Source organism: Giraffa tippelskirchi, chromosome 6 (genome assembly GCF_054371585.1).
Source record: "Giraffa tippelskirchi isolate mGirTip1 chromosome 6, T2T-mGirTip1v1.2.pri, whole genome shotgun sequence".
NCBI lineage: Eukaryota > Metazoa > Chordata > Mammalia > Artiodactyla > Giraffidae > Giraffa > Giraffa tippelskirchi.
The window spans coordinates 27,230,614-27,252,831 of NC_137280.1; the positions used below are offsets into that span (position 1 = coordinate 27,230,614).

The 22,218-nt window shown below is 36.7% G+C and overlaps 1 protein-coding gene across 4 annotated transcripts in view; it reads right to left on the bottom strand.

The window, feature by feature from the left end:
* The window catches only part of CSMD3 (CUB and Sushi multiple domains 3), a 1,311,921-nt gene that overhangs the window by 99,636 nt on the left and 1,190,067 nt on the right, over positions 1–22,218 (bottom strand). For all 4 annotated transcript variants that reach the window (XM_081504393.1, XM_081504396.1, XM_081504395.1 and 1 more), the window contains 2 exons: positions 1,366–1,446; positions 306–419 (listed from right to left, as the gene is read on the bottom strand). In XM_081504393.1, coding sequence (XP_081360519.1) covers positions 306–419; positions 1,366–1,446 — 195 coding nt within the window. The remainder of the gene's footprint in view (positions 1–305; positions 420–1,365; positions 1,447–22,218) is intronic.

The following is a 22,218-nucleotide window of genomic DNA, read 5'->3' on the forward strand; positions in this document are numbered from 1 at the left end:
AACCTTTATTTAAAGTGGTTTCTCTTGCTTTCTATCTCCACTTCCAAACCTCACAGCAAAAGTAATTTAAATAAGCTGAGCTGACTACGGGATAAACTAGAAAAATTAAACCTCGGGTGAATACAATGCTTAGTTAAATCTGATAAACAATGGAATGAAAAACACCATATATGAGTAGTATAATTTTTAAATTACTGTCAGTTAAATATATAATAATTATATAAAACAGAGTTTTCTCAATTTTGTTGGTATTGAATTAAACATAAACCAAATACTTAGAAATAAATAATCATAAGAATCGGTACCTTGACAAACGGGAGGTGCTCCATCCATCTGGAGTCGTTCTCCTAATCTGCATGTCAGAATTGCATTACCAACCAAAGTAAATCCTGGAAGACACTGATATCTAATAATATCACCTATTGAAAAAATAGGCAGAAAGGGCTTCATATAAGCACCAAGGTAATGGTTAAAATAAACAGATGGTTCAGTTATAAAATCTGAATATTTTTCTTTCAGTCATTTTCAATTAGTATAAAAGTTCTATTAGTTGTAAGCAGCGATGATATTCAAAATATTAAACTACTAGTAAGTCATGAGCACTGACCAATTGGAACTGAAGCCAAGAATAAATACCAATAAAACTGGTACTGGGGCAATCTGATTATATATAAGCAATAGTAGTAAGGAAATAATGTGGTTGGTACAGGTAAGATATTCATTAAAAATATATCAAGCAGTTAAAAAGATTCCTAGTTACTGCCATCAAGATTAGATTCACATTGGTCATTGATATTTTCTTACATTTCTCAACCAAAATTAATAGATAATAATGATAAAATTTATTATGTTACATTAAGATGCATTATTTTCTTACATAATTTTTCAAACTATGAGATATTTTTGAGGTTAAATTTCTAACCAGTTTCAAAAGGACTTTATGATCACATGGAACATAATGAGTTGTTTTCAAGAATATGGAAATCAAACATGTCATCTAATACACCCTACATATCATTTATTATAGATATAAAGTTTATGCCTGAATTTGAAGAACAATAGTTAAGACTACAGTGTTGGAAGGTAGCAAAATAATAATTTGGAAATAACTACCAGAATAGTTACAGGGCTCAGATTCCTGTACTGTTTTCTAACTGTACATACTAAAAATACAGAATTCTTTTTTCTTACCTAACATTCCCTTGCCTCTTTCCACTGTTTCCCATTCTTACAAATTCTAAATAATCCCCATCAATCCAGGGAAAGAAGGTTTAAGACAAGCTGCTACTATTCTTTATTTTTATTGATTTTAGCAAAACCTTTGTTAACAGTATGTTTTCTTGAAAGAAATTTAAGAGACTTTACCTATTTCAAATTCATCATCTTCTGTCAAAATTTCAGCATTGGGTACAGGTGGTGGAGGTTGACACACTCTTAGTTGATAGGCTGTAAAAATAGATAATGCTTATTTTTCTGTACAGCTATATATATCTATTCACATATGTGAAAAAATTACAAAAGGTTTATTTATAAGAATAAAAATAAATGGTAGAATTTATCAAGTTTTCACCATTTATTTTAAACAATGCTACAATATTAAGGGGAAATTAATCATTCCTTCTGGAGTAGGGAAAGGCTCCCCGGAGAAGAGAAAAACTACCCACTCTAGTATTCTTGCCTGGAGAATGTCCATGGACAGAGGAGCTTGGCGGACTTCTGTACATGGGGTTGTAAAGAGTTGGACACAAATGAGCGACAGAGAACAATCATTCCTTAAATAGTTTTCTATACTAACCCTTCTTATTTCCCACCCTCACTCTAGTCCTTCTGATTATGTACTTCCATTTTGGTGTGATCACTGTTTGGAATTATATACTCATGTTAGTTTATGGGCTAATACCAACCTTTCCAAGGTTCATCACCGAATTCCTTGCATCTAGCAAAATGCCTAGCATTTAGTCATAATTGCAAACAAGTATTCAGTGAGTACTCCATTCCAAGAAATATTATATAAACATCTTATTTATATTAACTCTTCTAACCCTCACAAAAATTATATTACTTAATTTCTGTACCTAATCTATAATTATTCCCATTTGAAAAAAGAAAATTGCTAAAAGAATTAAGAATGGGTCCAAATCCTATAGCTGTAGCATGTCAGCGAAGGGATTTGAACACAATGTGGTTCCAGAGCTTCCTTTCACCAAGCTAGATTAGTCTGTTTACAAGTTAAGGTCAAGTTCAGTCGCTCAGCTGTGTTCGATTCTTTGCGACTCCATGGACTGCAGCACGGCAAGCCCCCCTGTCTACCACCAATTCCCGGGGTTTATTCAAACTCATGTCCATTGAGTCGGTGATGCCATCCAACCATCTCATCCTCACTCATCCCCTTTTCCTCCTGCCTTCAATCTTTCCCAGCATTAGGGCCTTTTCAAATGAGTCAGTTCTTCCCATCAAGTGGTCAGAGTATTGAAGTTTCAGCTTCAGCATCAGTCCTTCCAATGAATATTCAGGACTGATTTCCCTTAGGATGGATTGGTTGGATTTCCTTGCAGTCCAAGGGACTCTCAAGAGTCTTCTAAAACACCACAGTTCAAAAGCATCAATTCTTTGGTGCTCAGCCTTCTTTATAGTCCAACTCTCACATCCATACATGACCACTGGAAAAGCCATAGCTTTGAATAGATGGGACTTTTCTTGGCAAGGTAATGTCTCTACTTTTTAATATGCTGTCTAGATTGGTCATAACTTTTCGTCCAATGAGCAAGCATCTATTAATTTCATGGCTGCGGTCATGACCTGGAGCAATTTTGGAGCCCCCCAAAATAAAGTCAGCCACTGTTTCCATTGTTTCCCCATCTATTTGCCATGAAGTGATGAGACCTGATGGCATGATCTTAGTTTTCTGAATGTTGAGTTTTAACCCAACTTCTCCATTCTCTTCTTTCACTTTCATCAAGAGGCTCTTTAGTTCTTCTTCACTTTCAGCCATAAGGGTGGTGTCATCTGCATATCTGAGGTTATTGATATTTCTCCCTGAAATCTTAGTTCCAGCTTGTGCTTCATCCAGCCCAGAGTTTCTCATGATGTACTCTGCATATAAGTTAAATAAGCAGGGTGACAATATACAGCCTTGATGTACTCCTTTTCCTATTTGGAACCAGTCTGTTGTTCCATGTCCAGTTCTAACTGTTGCTTCCTGACCTGTATACAGATTTCTCAAGAGGCAGGTCAGGTGGTCTGGTATTCCCATCTCTTGAAGAATTTTCCACAGTTTGTTGTGATCCACACAGTCAAAGGCTTTGGAAAGTCAATAAAGCAGAAATAAATGTTTTTCTGGAACTCTCTTGTTTTTTTTTTGATAATCCAACAATGTTGGCAATTTGATCTCTGGTTCCTCTGCCTTTTCTAAACCCAGGTTGAACATCTGGAAATTCACGATTCATGTATTGTTGAAGCCTGACTTGGAGAACTTTGAGCATTACTTGACTAGCGTGTGAGATGAGGGCAATTATGTGGTGGTTTGAGCATTCTTTGGAATTGTCTTTCTTTGGGATTGGAATGAAAACTGACCTTTTCCTTCCTGTGACCACTGCTGAGTTTTCCAAATTTGCTGGCCTATCGAGTGTAACACTTTCACAGCATCATCTTTTAGGATTTGAAATAGCTCAACTGGAATTCCATCACCTCCACTAGCTTTGTTTGTAGGGATGCTTCCTAAGGCCCACTTGCCTTTGCATTCCAGGATGTCTGGCTCTAGGTGATGATCACAGCGTCGTGATTATCTGAGTCATGAAGATCTTTTTTTATATACTTCTTCTGTGTATTCTTGCCTCCTCTTCTTAATACCTTCTGCTTCTGTTAGGTCCATATCATTTCTGTCCTTTTTTGTACCCATCTTTGCATGAAATGTTCCTTTGGTGTCTCTAATTTTCTTGAAGAGATTCTAGTCTTTCCCATTCTATTGTTTTCCTCTATTTCTTTGCCTTGATCACCGAGGAAGGCTTTCTTATCTCTCATTGCTATTCTTTGGAACTCTGCATTCAAATGGGTATATCTTTCCTTTTTGCCTTTGCCTTTAGCTCCTCTTCTTTTCTCAGTTATTTGTAAGGCCTCCTCAGACAACCATTTTTCCTTTTTGCATTTCTTTTCCTTGGGGATGGTCTTGATCCCTGCCTCCTGTACAATGTCATGAGCCTCCACCCAAAGTTCTGCAGGTGCTCTGTCTATCAGATCTAATCCCTTGAATGTATTTGTCACACTCCCTCCCCTGTATAATTATAAGGGATTTGATTTAGGTCATACCTGAATGGTCCAGGGGTTTTTCCTACTTTCTTCAATTTAAGTCAGAATTTGGCAATAAGGAGTTCATGTTCTGAGCCACAGTCAGCTCTGGGTCTTGTTTTTGCTGACTTTATAGAGGTTCTCCATCTTTGGCTGGAAAGAATATAATCAATCTGATTTTGGTATTGACCATTTGGTGATGTCCATGTGTACAGTCTTCTCTTGCGCTGTTGGAAGAAGCTGTTTGCTATGACCAGTGTGTTCTCTTAGCAAAACTCTATTAGCCTTTGCCCTGCTTCATTCTGTACTCCAAGGCCAAATTTTCCTGTTATTCCAGGTGTTTCTTGACTTCCTACTTTTGCATTCCAGTCTCTTATAATGAAAAGGACATGTTTTTGGGGTGTTAGTTCTAGAAGGTCTTGTAGGTCTTCATAGAACCGTTCAACTTCAGCTTCTTCTGCATTACTGATTGGGGCAGAGATTTGGATTACTGTGATATTGAATGGTTTGCCTTGGAAACGAACAGAGATCATTGTGTCATTTTTGAGATTGCATTCAAGTACTGAATTTTGGACTCCTTTGTTGACTGTGATGGCTACTCCATTTTTTCTAAGGGATTCTTGCCCACAATAGCAGATATAATGGCCATCTGAGTTAAATTCACCCATTCCAGTCCATTTTAGTTCACTGATTCCTAAAATGTCGAAATTCACTCTTGCCATCTCCTGTTTGACCACTTCCAATTTGCCTTGATTCATGGACCTAACATTCCAGGTTCCTATGCAATATTGCTCTTTACAGCTTTGGACTGTACTTTAATCACCCGTCGCATCCACAACTGGGTGTTGTTTCTGCTTTGGTTCCATCTCTTCCTTTTTTCTGGAGTTAGTTCTCTACTGATCTCTAGTAGCATCTTTGGCACCTACTGACCTGGGGAGTTTATCTTTCAGTATCATATCTTTTCACACTGTTCATGGAGTTCTCAAGGCAAGAATAATGAAGTGGTTTGCCATTCCCTTCTCTAGTGGACCACATTTTTTTAGAACTCTCCACCATGGACCATCTGTCTTGGGTGGCCCTACACGGCATGGCTCATCATTTCACTGAGTTACACAAGGCTGTGGTTAGTTTTCTGTGACTGTGGTTTTCAGTCTGCTGCCCTCTAATGGAGAAAGATTAGAGGCTTATGGAAGCTTCCTGATGGGAGAGACTGACTGAGGGGAAACTGGGTCTTGTTCTGAAGGGCAGGGCCATGCTCAGTAAATCTTTAGCCCAATTTTCTGTTGATTGGTGGGGCTGTGCTCCCTCCCTCTTATTTACCTGCCCCCAAACTATGGTGGAGGTAATAAAGATAATGGTGACCTCCTTCAAAAGGTCCCATGCATGCACTGCTACAGTCAGTATCCCCAACCCTGTAGCAGGCCCGCCGACTCACACCTCTGCCGGAGACTCCTGGACATTCACGGGCAAGTTAAATCTTATATTTCTAATTTTCCACGTCATTTGAACCAGTCATCCCATTATATTAGGTAGATTCCTATTTGAAATAAGTTAAAAGCCACTGAAAAAAGGTCTATATGAATCTAAGTATCATGACTACTGGCCCCTGATGATATCTATATCACAATCTATTTGCTTGATTAGAGACCGCTTTCACTAGTTGCTTTAAAAAAATGTAATATGCTATGATCAATTCAAGAAACACATTTTCTGTTATTAAAACATTTGATGAAAAATGCATTTTATATGCTTAATTTTATTACTTAAACTTAGGAGTTAAATTCTTTATGTTGGACTTCCCAGGTGGCTCGGCGGTAAAGAATCCACCTGCAATGCATGAGTGATGGGTTCAATCCCCTGGTCAGGAAGAGCTACTGGAGGAGGAAATGGCAAGCCACTCCAGTACTCTTGCCAGGAAAATTCCTATGAACATAGGAGCCTGGTGTTCCTGACAGTCCATGAGGTGACCAAGAGTCAGACGTGAATCAGCATGTTTTCCATTTCCAAGTTCTTGATATACCTTAATGTGAATATAAAAATTACGAAGTTTAAAAGACATAGCAACTTGTCCAAGATCACACAACTAGCACAGGGTTTATCTAGAACTCCAGCCTATGTCCTCTAACTTCAAAGCCCGTATCTTCAATATCAGCCCTATTGTTGAGAGTATTATGAGAATTCTTAGGAACATCAACTAGACCAGTTAAGGAAAACTCTAATAAAAAGAGATAAAATGAGATAAATTTTAAAGGATGAGTGAGATTGTTCCAGTGCTGAAGGGCAATCATGGGCAGAAGAACATTCCAGATGGTGGAGGAAACATGGGTAAAAATTACAATTATCAAGGTAAAAGTAGTTGTGAGAAATGCCAGAGAGCTAAGAGAAAGGGGAGTAGAAGACACAGAGAGCCCAGCGGGATGAAATTCTTATGAGACTGCTTCAGAGGACCATATTTTATCTATTAATATCTTACTTGAGAAACAGATCAACTTAGAAGTTAGAGAAGTGTAGAGACACCCATACATGTATTATTTTACTTTTGTTTGCTCGTGAAGTTTTTTTTTTTTTTTTTTTAAACTTCAAGCTAATCTTCTTGAGTGTTTCCAGTAGTCATGTATGGATGTGAGAGTCAGACTATAAAGAAAGCTGAGCACCAGAGAATTGATGCTTTTGAACTGTGGTGTTGGAGAAGACTCTTGAGAGTCCCTTGGACTGCAAGGAGATCCAACCAGTCCATCCTAAAGGAAATCAGACCTGAATATTCATTGGAAGGACTGATATTGAAGCTTAAACTCCAATACTTTGGCCACCTGATGCGAAGAGCTGACTCATTTGAAAAGACCCTGATGCTGGGAAAGATTGAAGGTGGGAGGAGAAGGAGACGACTGAGGATGAGATGGTTGGATGGCATCACTTACTCAGTGAACATGAGTTTGGGTAAACTCCGGGAGTTGGTGATGGATGGGGAGGCCTGGCGTGTTGTAGTCCATGGGGTCACAAAGAGTCGGACACGACTGAGTGACTGAAATGAACTGAACTGAATCTTCTTGAGGCAGGAGACACATGGGCCCCTCCAGGGTAAAGTAATCGGAGATTCATTCTCTATGGACCAAAACTCCAAGAGGAGAATAGCAGGACAATTAAGAGAGGAGGTTGGGCCCTGCCCAGTACATATATTTCTTATTTCAAAGTCAGGTCTCCCTGACCACACATGAGCAGAAAATCTCCTTGGAGGTCAAAGGGGACTGATGCCAACTAATGCCAGGCTACCCATAGGCCTCTTATGTAGAATCTATTTTGACTAAGAGATGCATGCACACACATGGAGGATCCTGAGATATACCAAATATGGACTGTGATTGGCCAAATGAAAATGACTGGCTAAAGGAAACCCAGAAGAAACACATCATAAAAAGTAATTCAAACGGCTACAAAGAGGTGACTTGGGGATTCTCCCTCTGAGTCTGCCCGTGTGCTTCTATCCACTGTACTCTTATAGTATTTACTCTTCAGGTCTACTGTTCTCTTTTTCCTCTTAATAAATACTTTACTTACTTCACTACTTTCCTTCTTTGTGGGAATTCTCTGAAAAGCTGAATGGCCACGGCCCTTGTCACTGACCCCTGGACTAGTGGCTAGGATCTCATGCTTCTACCACCACAATGTGGCCCCAGTCTCTGACTGGGGACTCAAAACCCCCTCCAAGTTGTAGTGAAGAGGAAAAGTTAAAGTTTTATATAACCTCCTGCTTGTTCTGCCTCTGTAACTCAGCTTGCTCCTTGCAAGCTGACCTGGATCACGTAGGTCACGAAGTCTCAGAAAGTGGGGACTTGGCATACTAGGAATTGGTATTGTATTGAGCTTATATCACTCACCCTTGTGAGTGACATAAGAAATATAAGAAATTTAAGATTTCTTTGCAATTGCCCAGCCCCTGCAAACCTGTTTAATCATGTCTGTCTGTGTAAAGGTCAGGCATCCCCCTCCCCATTTTGACTACTGTTCCCATACCCCTGAAACCCCTTAGTTTAAACCAGCCTACTAGCAGCTATTGTTGCCCACTATAGTTTGTCTATAAAAACTCTGTAACCCCTTTGTTTGGGGCTCAGAGCTTGGAGTGTTAACTCCTCTGGGCCTGCCAGCATAATAAACCAGTGTGGTGTTTGGTTTCTCAATTACTGGTTTCTGCAACAGTAGCAAGCTGAGGCCACCTGAGATCATTCTGAACTCTTCACTGCTCACTTCCCCTTACCCTGTACTCTTTTTTTTCTAATCACAGAAGTCTATTTTGTGGTACATGCAATCATGAGTTGTTTTAACATTTATTATTTTCCATTTATTAATTTACTTTTTCATTGATGATGACTCCATCTAGGCTTTAAGAAATGAGAGAGGAGACTGTTTATCTGTATTTTTCATAATTTAGTAATTAGTGCCTATCATTTTGTTTATGATCCAACAAATATTTGCTAAATAATACACAAACATAGGTTTCTTCAGGAAGGAGTCTCGTAACAAATAGTCTTCCCTAAGATGACTCTAACTCTAAAATTTCAAATGGGGATGAAATAGAGGCAATTGTGGGTCAGAGTGCTAGAGAATGGGATCTGAACAGTTCCTGCCTGAGATGCTTTTCAAGATTGCTGCTGCTGCCGCTAAGTCGCTTCAGTCGTGTCCGACTCTGTGCAACCCCCTAGACGGCAGCCCACCAGGCTCCCCCATCCCTGGGATTCTCCAGGCAAGAACACTGGAGTGGGTTGCCATTGCCTTCTCCAATGCATGAAAGTGAAAAGTGAAAGTGAAGTCGCTCAGTGATGTCCAACTCTTTGCTACCCCATGGACTGTAGCCTACCAGGCTCCTCCGTCCGTGGGATTTTCCAGGCAAGAGTACTGGAGTGGGATGCCATTGCCTTCTCCGTTTCAGGATTGAACTATGTATTAATAATTCTCTTTATATTGTAGAGGCGAAGGGAATAATAAAAGGAACTACTTTGCAATCGGTTTTTTTTTGACTCTTGAAGACAAAGCACTACAAAAAGTTAAGTCAAAAATAGTTGCCAACAACTGTGGTTTCAATCTTCACCTATTTCTACTAGTTTGTTCATTAAAAAAAGTCTAAAACGCACCCAGTGTCTTTCCATTCTTGAGGATGACATCTCAGGGAAGACCCCTGTCATTTTACTGTACCTTTTGTATTGGTTGAAAAATGTCCCCCAGATTTATGTATTTCCTGGAACTGTAGAATATTTTTGAAAATAGGATTGTTGTAGATATGAGTTAAATTGAGGTCATATTGAATTAAGGTGGGCCGTTAAACCAGTATGACTACTCTCCTTATAAAAAGCAAAGGGAATCAGATGAAAACACAGGAAAAAAATTTGTACTAACGAGGACAGAGATTTAAGTGAATTATCTATAAGCAAAGGAATGTCAAAGATTTCTGGTTACCACTAGAAGCCCGAATGAGGAAAGGGAGGATCTTTACTAGTAACCTTCAGAAAGAGAAGGGCCTTCTCCATACATTGGTTTTGTAAGTCTACCCTTCAGAACTATGAAAAAAAAAGAACCTTCTGCTGGTAAAGCCACACAGTTTGTGGGGTTTTGTTACTGCAGTCCTAGGAAACTAACGTGTCTATATTGATAAACTGGTCTACAGGATGTTCTTGCCTTCTGTGTCTGTGGTGTAATCCTTCTTACACACAGGTGAAGTAGTGGAAGGAAATTAAGACAGTATTTATGAAGAATGCACTGCATACAAAGGACTCTGTAAGGTGATTTACATGAGTTAGTTCACCAAGTTACTACATCAAGATATGTGTAAATGTAACAGGGAAGAGCTAGTTTTGACTCCATGCTTGATCTGTTTCTCAGACTTTGACCTTTGCTCTTCATTGCTTTTGTTATTATAATCATACATAATGTCCTGCCTCAGGGAGCTCTAACCCTCTGCTTGAACGTAAAACAAACGTGGTTTTGTTCAGCGCACCGGGCAACAATTTGACCTTGTCTACTTATGAATGGCTGCAGAAAAGAAAAAAATAAAACATCCCCTCCTATTTTGCAAGATAAATAACCTTTTTCCTTTACTTCCTTACTTCCTCTCCTTCTCTATTCTATACAAAAAAATTGGCATCCAGACCCTATAAGAAGGTTTTTTTGGAGACAATAGTCTGCCATCTTCTCAATCTTCCAGCTTCCTGAGTAGTCAATATTCTTTGCCTCAATACCTAGTCTCTCGGTTTATTGACCTGTCCTGTGGCAAGCAGAGCAAGCCTGGACTTGCTAATGAGATAGAAATTACTGGGCAGTAAGTGTAGGGTTAGAGCCTTGGTTCTTTTTCTAATTTCACCTTTAATTTCAACTCATTCACTCACATAAACGTTTTGTTCCATTAGCCTAAAGCCATAATCATTGCTCCAGGTCCTAGGCATTCAGAGGAATGCCTTCCTGGTTTGGAGGGTCATAAAACATTCACACCCAGGACAAGACCATCATTAACTGCTGTCCAGTTTATCAAGGAGAAAAACTCCAGGTAGACCATTAGCTCTTAAATGTACATTTGGTCCCTAAATAATGGTCTGGGGTCTTGAGAAAGGATCAAGGGATGGCGACTTAATGTCTGGAGAAACTGAGAAACTGGGAACCATAAGACAGCCATAAAAATGACAAACTGGACACTGTGACATTTAAACTTATTGGTCTGAAATTACATACATTGGGTCCCTAGCGAACCAAACATGAACAGATCAGTTTTAATCAAGATATACAGTGTTGTTATTTGTGCCTTTTCAGGAACTTCACCCCCTCACAGTGTCTATGCTGAGAGCTTTGTGTCTCTATCCTTTAAAATAAACTCTTTGCCTATGTGAGTGTTTGCGAGTTTGTGGAATTCATTCTTCAACTTGGGGAACAGAACTTCGTTTCATGTTTCAGTAACATAAATATACTCATGTTGCAAAACAAAACAAAACAAAACCTAAATTTAAGAATGACTGAATTATTGTCTAGTTCATTAAGGCAGAAGTTGAACCACATTCTGCTTGAAAATTAAGCCACAACTTCTCCCACATTTTACAGACAAATCAGCATGGACTGGAAAATTATTTTGGTTCTGTCATTTCCCTATTATCAATTTAGAGTGGCTTTTCATAGCCAACAGATTATAACCTTATATAAAGCAAGTTTATCATTTTAATTCTCACCGATCCCTACATCTGTTACATCTCACTCCAATTTTCCCGGGCCCCTTGTATTTGTCATGTTAACTTCCAACTCTATGTTATTTTTACAACCTTGACAGTGTGGAAATTGGTACCATAATACTTAGCATTTAGTGTTCTACTCTTTTGAGTTGTTGCAGCCGTATTCATTAATATGTTAGTTCTTATTTCATGTTAAGCTTGTGTGGGGACCATTGTGCACATATTTATATTTCCTATAATGTCCAGCACAGTTCATTCCGTTAATTTATTAAATGCATATCATTTAGGGGGCCTACTATGTGCCAGATACAATAACATCTGTTTTGGGAACACAATAGTAAACAAAACAGATGCAATCTTACCATTATAGGTAAAAATTGTTGGTGAAATATTAATCAAAAAATCTCATTGAAGACTGCTGCTGCTGCTGCTAAGTCGCTTTAGTCATGTCTGACTCTGTGCGACCCCTTAGACAGCAGCCCACCAGTCTCCCCTGTCCCCGGGATTCTCCAAGCAAGAATACTACAGTGGGTTGCCATTTCCTTCTCCAATGCATGCATACACGCTAAGTTGCCTCAGTTGTGTCCGACTCTGTGCTACCCTATGGACAGCGCCCATCAGGCTCCTCCGTCCACGGGATTCTCTAGGCAAGAATACTGGAGTGGGTTGCCATTTCCTTCTCCCATTAAAGACTGGAATTTAACTAATTGAAACTAGATACATGTTCATGTGTGTTGGAGAGTTAGATGTCACAGGGAAGAATAACTCAAGCAGAGGAATCAGCAAGTACAAAATCAGCAAAGGCCAAGGCCAGGGTGAGAAGGTATGAGAAAGAGAGGTAAACTGAATTTAAATCCAACAGGCATCTACAGGTCATGCTCAGGATGTATTTTAATCTGATGCTAATAGGAAGCTTATGAAGAACTTTAAGTCTGAGAGTAAAGAGAGTAAAAAAAAAGATTAAACAACAACAACAACAAAACTCCGGCTACAGTAGAAAATCAACACAATTGGAAGGGAAGAAACTTAGATACCCAGAGACTAGTAAAAAGTCTATTTTGCCGTGGTTGTTAAATAAACAATAGTTAATTGGTTCTGAAAAAAACTCATAAGTGTCCCTTAATGACTTGACATTAAATTAAAAGTCTTGATTATGATCTCCAAGTGTCTCTAACTTCAATTAACTTCAGACCCACTTATTAAGCAGTATATATTTTTAGCTGCAAATAAAGGTAGTTCCTCTCTTCCATTTAAAACTCAAGGACCCCTGCTTTGTTGTATCTACAACACCATTCTCACCTTATAAAAAATTAAACCACATCTTTCAGTTTTTCAAGATAAACTTTGAAAAATTAAACCTGTCTACAATCTAACCCTTAACTCTGGTCACTTCTATTCCTTAATCAACATAGCTCTGAAATAGTTGATAATGTAACATTTGATAATCTGATGTCTAAATATGTTATATAATTTTACTTTTAAATATTTTGCTTCCTTGAAACCTATTTTCCTATTTCTTTTGTAAATATGTCCTCAGATGACTAGATAGAGACAGCTTCATTGATCATGTGACCTGGAGTTAACCTCTTGCAGTTATTCTGTATCACGTCTCTCTTATTTTCCCTCCGGTGATTTTCACAGTCTGTAAAAATTATTTTTTAACTGTCTGTTTTCTTGCATTCTTATATTCTAGAATGTAAACAGTGTGGGAACAGGGCCCGCTGTTCATCTTATTAACTGCAAAATCCTCAGGGCATAATGCAGTACACGGTACAGCTATATTCGATAAATACTTGCTGAGTGACTGAATGCTAGACAAATGAAAGAAGGAATAGTGAATGAGTAAAAAATACATAAGCAATGCATTCTTATGATACTGAATATGGACTTGATCCAGACTCTCTGGGTTTAAATTCTCTTTTTAATGCTGACAAATTAGGAAGTCTTGGCAAATTACTTAGCCAATAACTTACTTTTCTTCATTTGTAAAATAATAAGCATAATGGTACTAATTTTATGCCACCTCAACAGAATGGTATAAAATCAAAATGATTATAGATGCAAAGCCCTTGAAGCAGTGCCTGGCAAATAGCAAGCACTCTATAAAGGTAAGCTCTTATTACATCAGATTGAATTTCCAGATATTTGGTGACCACAAATAAATAAGAAAATTTGGTAAAATATTAATACTTTCTGTGTTTCTTAAGTTTCACTTTCAGTTGCAGAAGACATTTGACTTGGTGGCAATTACTGAAATATCTATGAGCAAATTTAGGCACACGATCTTGGTTGGTAGGAGCAGGACATAATAAGGCAAAGGTTTGAGATGTGATACATCAGAAGTGTAGTAATTGAAGACAATAATGGGGAATTAGACAGTGAAGCTCTGTTTATCTTTCTGAAGATGTTTCTGTCATACCAATCAGTCTCACAGGAAAACATACATCTTCCATTCTGTGTTGACGAGTAATATTTTGTGTACAAAGCAGCCTGGTCTACTATTTATTCTGGAAGCAGACTGACTGTTCAAAATTGGCTCCCTTACTTGCATGCTCTATGATCTCAGGCATATTGCCTCTGTGCTTCAGTTTCCACACCTACAAAATAAACATAAAACTAAGATTGAGTTAGTATATTGCAAAGTGTGTAGAATAGTGCCTGACACATACTATCATTTCAAAGAGCGAGAACATTCCCTGTTTGGCAAAAGTTAACATGAGCATGGCTTCTGTGATAGCAGTTGCGCCCTGAACACATATAATCTCAATCTGATAAGAACTTACACATGACCCCAATGTCATTCAAAGGGCTAGTACCCACGTGATTTTCTAGAACACATCAAACTATTTTCTATCTAGTATAATTCAAATTGAATATACTTTGAAAATGCTGAGTTCTTTGTTTTACATTGAGGTGCATTATACTGTAATATAAAGCCCTTGAGTTCAACATCTCATTTTATAGCCATGTATAAGAATACTTTGTACATGTGTGTGGTGTCTAAACTGCTAGCACAATGCTCTGGAAATCATATTCAATAAATGCTAACTCATAACTAATTAAATTAAGACAAGATCTTATCCTCAATGTATATTGTTGTGTTACTCTGGAAGAAAATAAATGGGTCTAGGATGAAAACACCCAATATTGTATAGATAAGAATCATAGCTTGTTTGAGGTAGAAATTACCTTGTAAATCAACTATTTTAATCTTATTTTTGGAGGAATGGAGAGAGGAAGAGACCTAGAGGAATGAAGCAAGGTAGAAAAGGACACATATCCAGTTATGAGCAGAACTGAAACTTCCAAATTGTGTCTTTCAAATTTTAAATAGCACAAGCAGTATCTTAGTCCATGTTTTCTGTGGATTGTTTTATTTAAAAACAGCTTCAAAGTGATGATTATTAATGAAAAAATTGCATAACATACATATTTACACATTTAAAATTAACATTTGAGCTAAATCTGTGTTTTCTTTTAGATAAATCACTTTATTTGACATGTCATTCCCTTCAAGACACTATTGACTTATTTAATAACTACAAGAGGGCATCTATCCTACATGTCATTATATTTTCAGGATGACTATTGTTTGAATAGTACTTTGTTTTTATTCAACTGTGTATAGATGTGTGGTTCCTGGTCCAACAAATTTACTTCTTAAAATCACTTTTAGGGTTTGATTCTGCCAATATATTTGGTTATTTTTAATTGCCTATTTTCTTTGTAATGAAACATCCAACCCAATTCCAGAAAAGAAAGCTGCATTTATCTATTTCAGTTCAACTGAACTATAAAAGGCTTCTTCAAAAAAAGACAAAATAGGATACTGGCAAACTGCCATTCCTTCTCTAAACCAAAAAAGCATAAGACAAGTACACAATCTTTCTGCCAAATAAGGATACAATATTTCTTAGAGAGGAAAAAAAAACTTTGACATTCCATTATAAACTCTAAGCATTCTATAACCACTGGTGTAGTTCAGTGGTGACCCAGATTAGTTCAACTTTGATAACTTCATCATTTGGGGAAGATTTGGAGGGGGAAAAGCACTGATAATTACATACTCAGTTATATAATTTTGCCAATGTTATGTAAAATAACTTTAAGCAGCTCTACTTGAAAATAGTTATGAGTGTTTAAACAAATGCTGAGTTCTAACTAAGAGAAAAAAAATAATAATTTTTTTTTTCCATTTTGAAGAAAGTCTGCTAGGTCAGTTGATATGAACCATACAGGTTAAGTTTCAGTGGTGCTTAAATTAGTTATAAATATCTCTTTTTTATATGTTAATATTTTACAAATACAAATATTTACAAATATTTAAATCAATTTGTTTCTCTGCTTATATAATAGCAGAGAAATCAAGAGAAAATGTTCAGTCCTAGATTTAGAGATGAGACAGAGAATGGAACGGATCATTAGAAATGAATCAACAAGAAGTACTTGCTATTTTCCTATAGACGGAAAAACAGAAGTATAGTAAACAAAGTTTTTGGGAAATATTCTTAATTATCCATAAGATTCTAATAGCTTCTGCATGAAGTGACTTTCCCATATTCTAGTAGCTAATTGGGAGAAGGCAATGGCACCCCACTCCAGTACTCTTGCCTGGAAAATCCCATGGACGGAGGAGCCTCGTAGGCTATAGTCCATGGGGTCGCTAAGAGTCGGACACGACTGAGCGACTTCACTTTCACTTTTCCCTTTCATGCACTGGAGGAGGAAATGGCAACCCACTCCAGTGTTCTTGCCTGGAGAATCCCAGGGACGGCAGAGCCTGGTGGGCTGCCGTCTATAGGGTCGCACAGAGTCAGACACGACTGAAGCGACTTAGCAGCAGCAGCAGTAGCTAATTGAAAATATCCTACTTTAGTAGAGACCACTTCAGTCTGAGAAGTAATGTGCCAAAGGTTTCTTTTCTACATGGGTGAGTTGTCTGGCATATTAGTAGATAACAGAGCACATCAGGGGTGATAATTTGTTCTTTGTCAGTCTCTATTTCCTTTTCTCTGTTCACTACAATAGTTTGTGTTTTTTTGGCTATGAAGGAACATGTTTCAGAGTCTGCCTGCAATGCAGGAGACCCGGGTTCAATCCCTGGGTTGGGAAGATCCCTTGCAGAAGGAAATGGCAACCCACTTCAGTACTCTTCCCTGGAAAATTTCATGGACTGAGGAGCCTGGTAGGCTACAGTCCATGGGGTTGCAAAGAGTTGGACATGACTGAGTGACTTCACTTCACTTCTTAAACTATTCTACATATTGAAAAGAGAAGAAGAAAGAAAAGAAGGGAAAGAAAACAAGACAAAAGAAAACAAAGCACAGCCCCTGTATGCTGTGGCTTGGAGCTGGCCTGGCTGTAACTTTTAAGGCCATGATTTTCTACTGTTTACTGTAAACAAATTAAGTAACAACTAACATCAGATATGATAGCTCTCTGGCCTTGTTGGAACAAGACAGAAAAATAGACCTTCCATAATCATGTCTGAACGTACAAATAACAAAACACAAAACAAAATGAAAACACCAATATGACCAAGATTCCTACATCTCAGCTAGTATGAAAGAATGCTGCTTCCCCATGCCAATCACAGTTTTAGGTGTGTCCCATACCTTCTACCTTCTAGAAGAAAAATGATTAAGATGCCCACTTATAGAACTGCTCCAATTTTCTGACGGCACCAAATCCAGAGGAAAAACATGATTCTTTAAACTTTTCCAGAATCATCTTACACAGTCCAAATCCTAGAAAAAGCCTCTCACTGAAACTTCACAGAGTTTTTCATAGTGTGTTATCCTCCTCATTACAGTGAGCCTATGAATTCAAATTGGTTTAACTACAGAAGTGTTCCTGATTGACTTTGCCTTGAGGGAACTGAGATATCGTAGAATTTAAATGCCATCTTATCAAGGGGGGTGCACATAGAGCAAAATACCAAACTATTCCAAGTAATTTTGACATGGCTTTTAGTCATTTAAGTAATCACTAAGCAGCAATTTAAAAGTAAATGGCATTATCATGTCATCATTAGAGTTTCACCAGTTTGGTTTTTTAGCTTTATATCTATCTATCTAGCTAGCTATCTATATAATTGTATGATGTGCATATCCCCTATGCTCTCTGGACATCAAACAATGAAACACTTTATGAACTCAATGCTCTATCTATTGAAATATGAAAGGAGGTCAGATCTTTAGATTGTGCAAAGCAATGGGGTCACACAGTTCAAAGCAATGTTGATTTATGTTTTATATAAAATGTGTCCTTATGTCTACAGCAGTCTCTTTTAGGATGAGACTTTGTGGAGTTAAATATACTTGTCCCCAAATACCGGATTCATTATAAAGGCAAAATAACCTTAAAAGTTGACCTAAAAGATATTACAGGTCTTTCAAATACATTTCTTAAAAATAATCTGAAGTTCAGTATATTCAGTTGGCAAAAAATTTTGCTCTAGATTTTCCATAAAGTGTTACAGAAACAAAACCATATGAGTTTTTTGGCCAACCCAATATATCAAATCATTCTTTCACAGAAGCTGTACCAATAACAGAAAATAATGAATAGTATATACTACTGAATTGTATTATCCTCACTAGGAAAATCTTCTATAATAATTGTGGTTCCCTAATATCTGATACTGAAAAAGGAGGTACCCTGGATAATACATTTAAACAATAAAATGATATTTTTTTGTTTTAATTTAATAAATATGTATTCTGGCTATACTATAGTGGTTGGCATAAATCAGGACCCCCAATAAGACTTTTCTCTTCACACAGAGATCATAGCACATTCTAGAAACTATAAAGAGGAACTAAATTGTAACAAATCTACCAACATATTGTTGTTAGAATATAGGTCCCAAGGAAGAGAAGCACTAAGAAGTTCAAAGTTGTAATTAGAAGAGGTATTTTCTAGAAAATGAGATGACTTAATATCTTGTTATTAAAAATGAAAATCACTTTTGCTAAATATTTAAAGAAAAATTATACTTCATATACATTAAATATAACCCATGCATGAGATAATACCAGCTTAGGACACTGCCTAGCATTTAGTAAGAACTCAATATAGTTTAGCTGTTATTATTATTATTATTGCTGTTATTGTTGTCATTATTTAAAAAGAGGGCAACGCACTCCAGTATTCTTGCTAGGATACCCCCATGGACAGAGGAGTCTGGTGGGCTATATTCCACGGGGTTGCAAAGAGTAGGACATGACTGAGAGACTAAACAACAATATTCCTTAAAGTAAGACAGATCTATTTTGAATTTCTGGCAGCTCTTTTATTTATTAGTTCTCTGGCTCTATATATCTTACAAATTTCTTTCTTTCAGTTCTTTAATGATTAAAATTATGATAATAATACTTATGCTGCAGAGTTATAACAAAAATTAGCATGGAAAGCATCTAGAATAGTGCTTGGCACATGACGTTTTCAGTAAATGGTAGCCATTGCTGTTAGAGTGACTATTAATACAAAGTCAGTATCTGCAAAAACATGCAGTTGAAAAGGATTTTTTTTGTAATTTACTTTCAGGAAGTCATTGATTAGGAATACTGTTATTATTTACTATAAGGCAAACCCATCTTGACTCTGTGACAGATATCAAGAAAATTTAGCTCTTACTTTAAATAATTACACTTACAGCAACATAGTAAGAGACAAACATTTTTCCTCAGATGAAGAAGAAATATGATATCTTAGATAAAGCACCTCAACATTTAAGCCTGCCCTATTTTTTTCACTGCATAGAATTTTCATTTTCCAAAGCTTTTTATGAATGTTACATTTGATCATGAAAGTCTTTATGAAGGTGTTTTAAAAAAGACATATGGCTGACTAGATCTTATAAAGGAAGTCTGGTTAGAGAAGAAAAAAACAAAACATTTTTTTATGCTTTGTGACATACTAAAATGTACTAATAAATAAAATCTAAATAATCAATCTGGCCTTAGGAAAATACAGATCTGTTAAATTTATAAAATAAATACACAAGTCCTAAAAAAAACACTTCTGACTTAAAGGGTAGGGCACAACAGAAGAAGTTATTTAATCAATAAGAGAATATAAAGAAAACTGAGTGGAAGAGTAAACCATTCTAAGCTTAGGTATATTAAAAGACCTTAAACTAAGTGTTAAATAGTAAATTACCTTCCTGGTTAACTTCTGAAAATGTACCAAATGACTTGACCAGTTTTTTTTTTTTTTTAAAACATTATGAGAACTCATTTTGCCCCTCAGCTGTAACAACTGACTGGAGTAGGAAATGGCAACCCATTCCAATCTTCTTGCCTGGAAAATTCCATGAACGGAAGAGTCTGATGGGTTAGAGTCCATGGGGTCACAAAGAGTTAGACACGAATGAGTACGCACACACACACACAGCTACTAAACATGAACCTCAAGTATGAATATTATATTTTAGATTGTATTAAATTGAACTAACTGTATCAATACTAATTTGATAAACAGGCATCTATTTTTTTGTTAATTTTTGTGAGAAGGGATGAGCACACATGTATGTAACTGTAAAACAACCTTTGTAAAAATTCTCATTAATGCAGCTCAAATAAATTCAGTAAGACAACTTTTTAAAAAGAATCTGAACACATACCACTGTAAGATAATTAATATAATTATTTTTTCAATAAAAAAATAAGGATTAAGAAGCTTAAGTATGATTTGTGTCCTTAAAAAAGCACTCTATTATTAAACTCACAAGCATATACCAGGCATATAAAACAGTATAGCATACTGTAAGTTCTTAAAAGTTTGGTAAAAGAGAATAAGCGTAATCATAGAAGAGATGATAGTGATCCCTATGAGTTTGGATTATCAAGGAAAGGAGAAATTACAGTTAACATAGGGAGAATTAAAGAACTAGTAAGAAACCATTTAAGAACGGAAGTTCAGAAAGCAGTGAGAGAAAGAATCTGATGGGAGTCAGGGTAGGCGCTGAGGAGTAAGAGTCAATGAATCAGATTATACAGTAAGTTTAAACGAGTTAAGGCATCATGCATTCTTGAAAAAGTGAGTCAAAGAAAAGCAGTACCTTAGGAAAATTATCCTGCTAGGGCTGACAGAATGTAAGGCACCTGTCAATTTTTAACATGACCCTGTCTACCTTTCCAAATTTCATTGTTATTTTAAGCTTTGGGTAAAATTCCCAGAGATGATTCAAATGTTAGGCTCTTCTAAACTCTGGCAATTAAGTATAAATGTAAATAAACATAAATAGTCTATTAGAAAATCTAAAATGTGAGATAACTTATGGTAAGGAAAAGAGTATTTACTGAACATATATTCTGCTGGGCACTATGCTAACCATGTACTATTCAATGTCTCCAATTATTTCATCTCTGTAATGCAAAGTTGATGATAGTAATAATAAAAGCACTTATGTGGGTTGAGCTACATAAAATTGTTAATATTTAGTATTTTTGACCAAAAATTTCACAAGGTTCAACCTAAGATACACCAGTAATTGGAGTAATTTCTAAATATACAATAGCATGCTAATCTTTTCTGCAACTATACCATGTTGTATAGCTGAAGAAAGTGGAAACCAAAGGGTAACTAATCCAAAGTTAAATGAAAACAAAGCCCTAAACAAATACTTGAACCTCCTTATGCCTAAACTAATTATATTTTTAATATATATGACATAGAACCTAGTTATTAAAATCATGTGGAACATGGTCTGGAATGAGAAAATATGTTTATGCATTCACATAAGTGTCAGTGTAAATACATATTCATATTTTATATATGTTTACATTATACTGTTATCCTTGCATTTTTCTATGTAAGGATTTTCACATTTTCAAACACACACCCACACACACACACAGACAGACATCCTTTTCTCTGACAATATTTCCCCTTTGAAAAATTTCCTAAATTGTGTAAGAATTTTATACTTCCTAAAGATTATTTTATGGATATTTAGAGTCCATCAATGAACAGATCATTTACATATGACTTAACTCAAATCCCTTACGATTATACAGTGGAAGTGTAAAATACATTCAAGGGATTATATTTGACAGGCAGTGTGCCTGAAGAACTATGGATGGAGGTTCATACAGTGATCAAAACAATCCCCAAGAAAAAGAAAGGCAAAAAGGCAAAATAATTGTCTGAGGAGACCTTATAAAGAGCTGAGAAAAGAAGAGATGCAAAAGGCAAAGAGGAAAAGGAGAGAATTATCCATGTGAATGCAGAGTACCAAAGAATAGTGAGGAGAGATAAGAAAGCCTTTCTACACGATCAATGCAAGGAAATAGAGGAAAACAATAGAATAGGAAAGTTTAGAGATCGCTTCAAGAAAATTAGCAATACCAAAAACACATTTCATGCAAAGATGGGCACAATCAAGGACAGAAATGGTATGGACCTAACAGAAGCAGAAGATATTAAGAAAAGGAGGCAAGAATACACAGAAGAACTATACAAAAAAGATCTTATGATGCAGACAACCACGATGGTGTGATCACTCACCAGGAGCCAGACATCCTGCAGTGTGAAGTCAAGTGGGCCTCAGAAAGCATCACTATGAACAAAGCTAGTGGAGGTGATGGAATTCCAGTTGAGCTATTTCAAATCCTAAAAGATGACGCTGATAAGTGCTGCACTAATTATGCCAGCAAAATGGGAAAACTCAGCAGTGGTCACAGGACTGGAAAAGGTCAGTTTTCATTCTAAACTCAAAAAAGGAAAT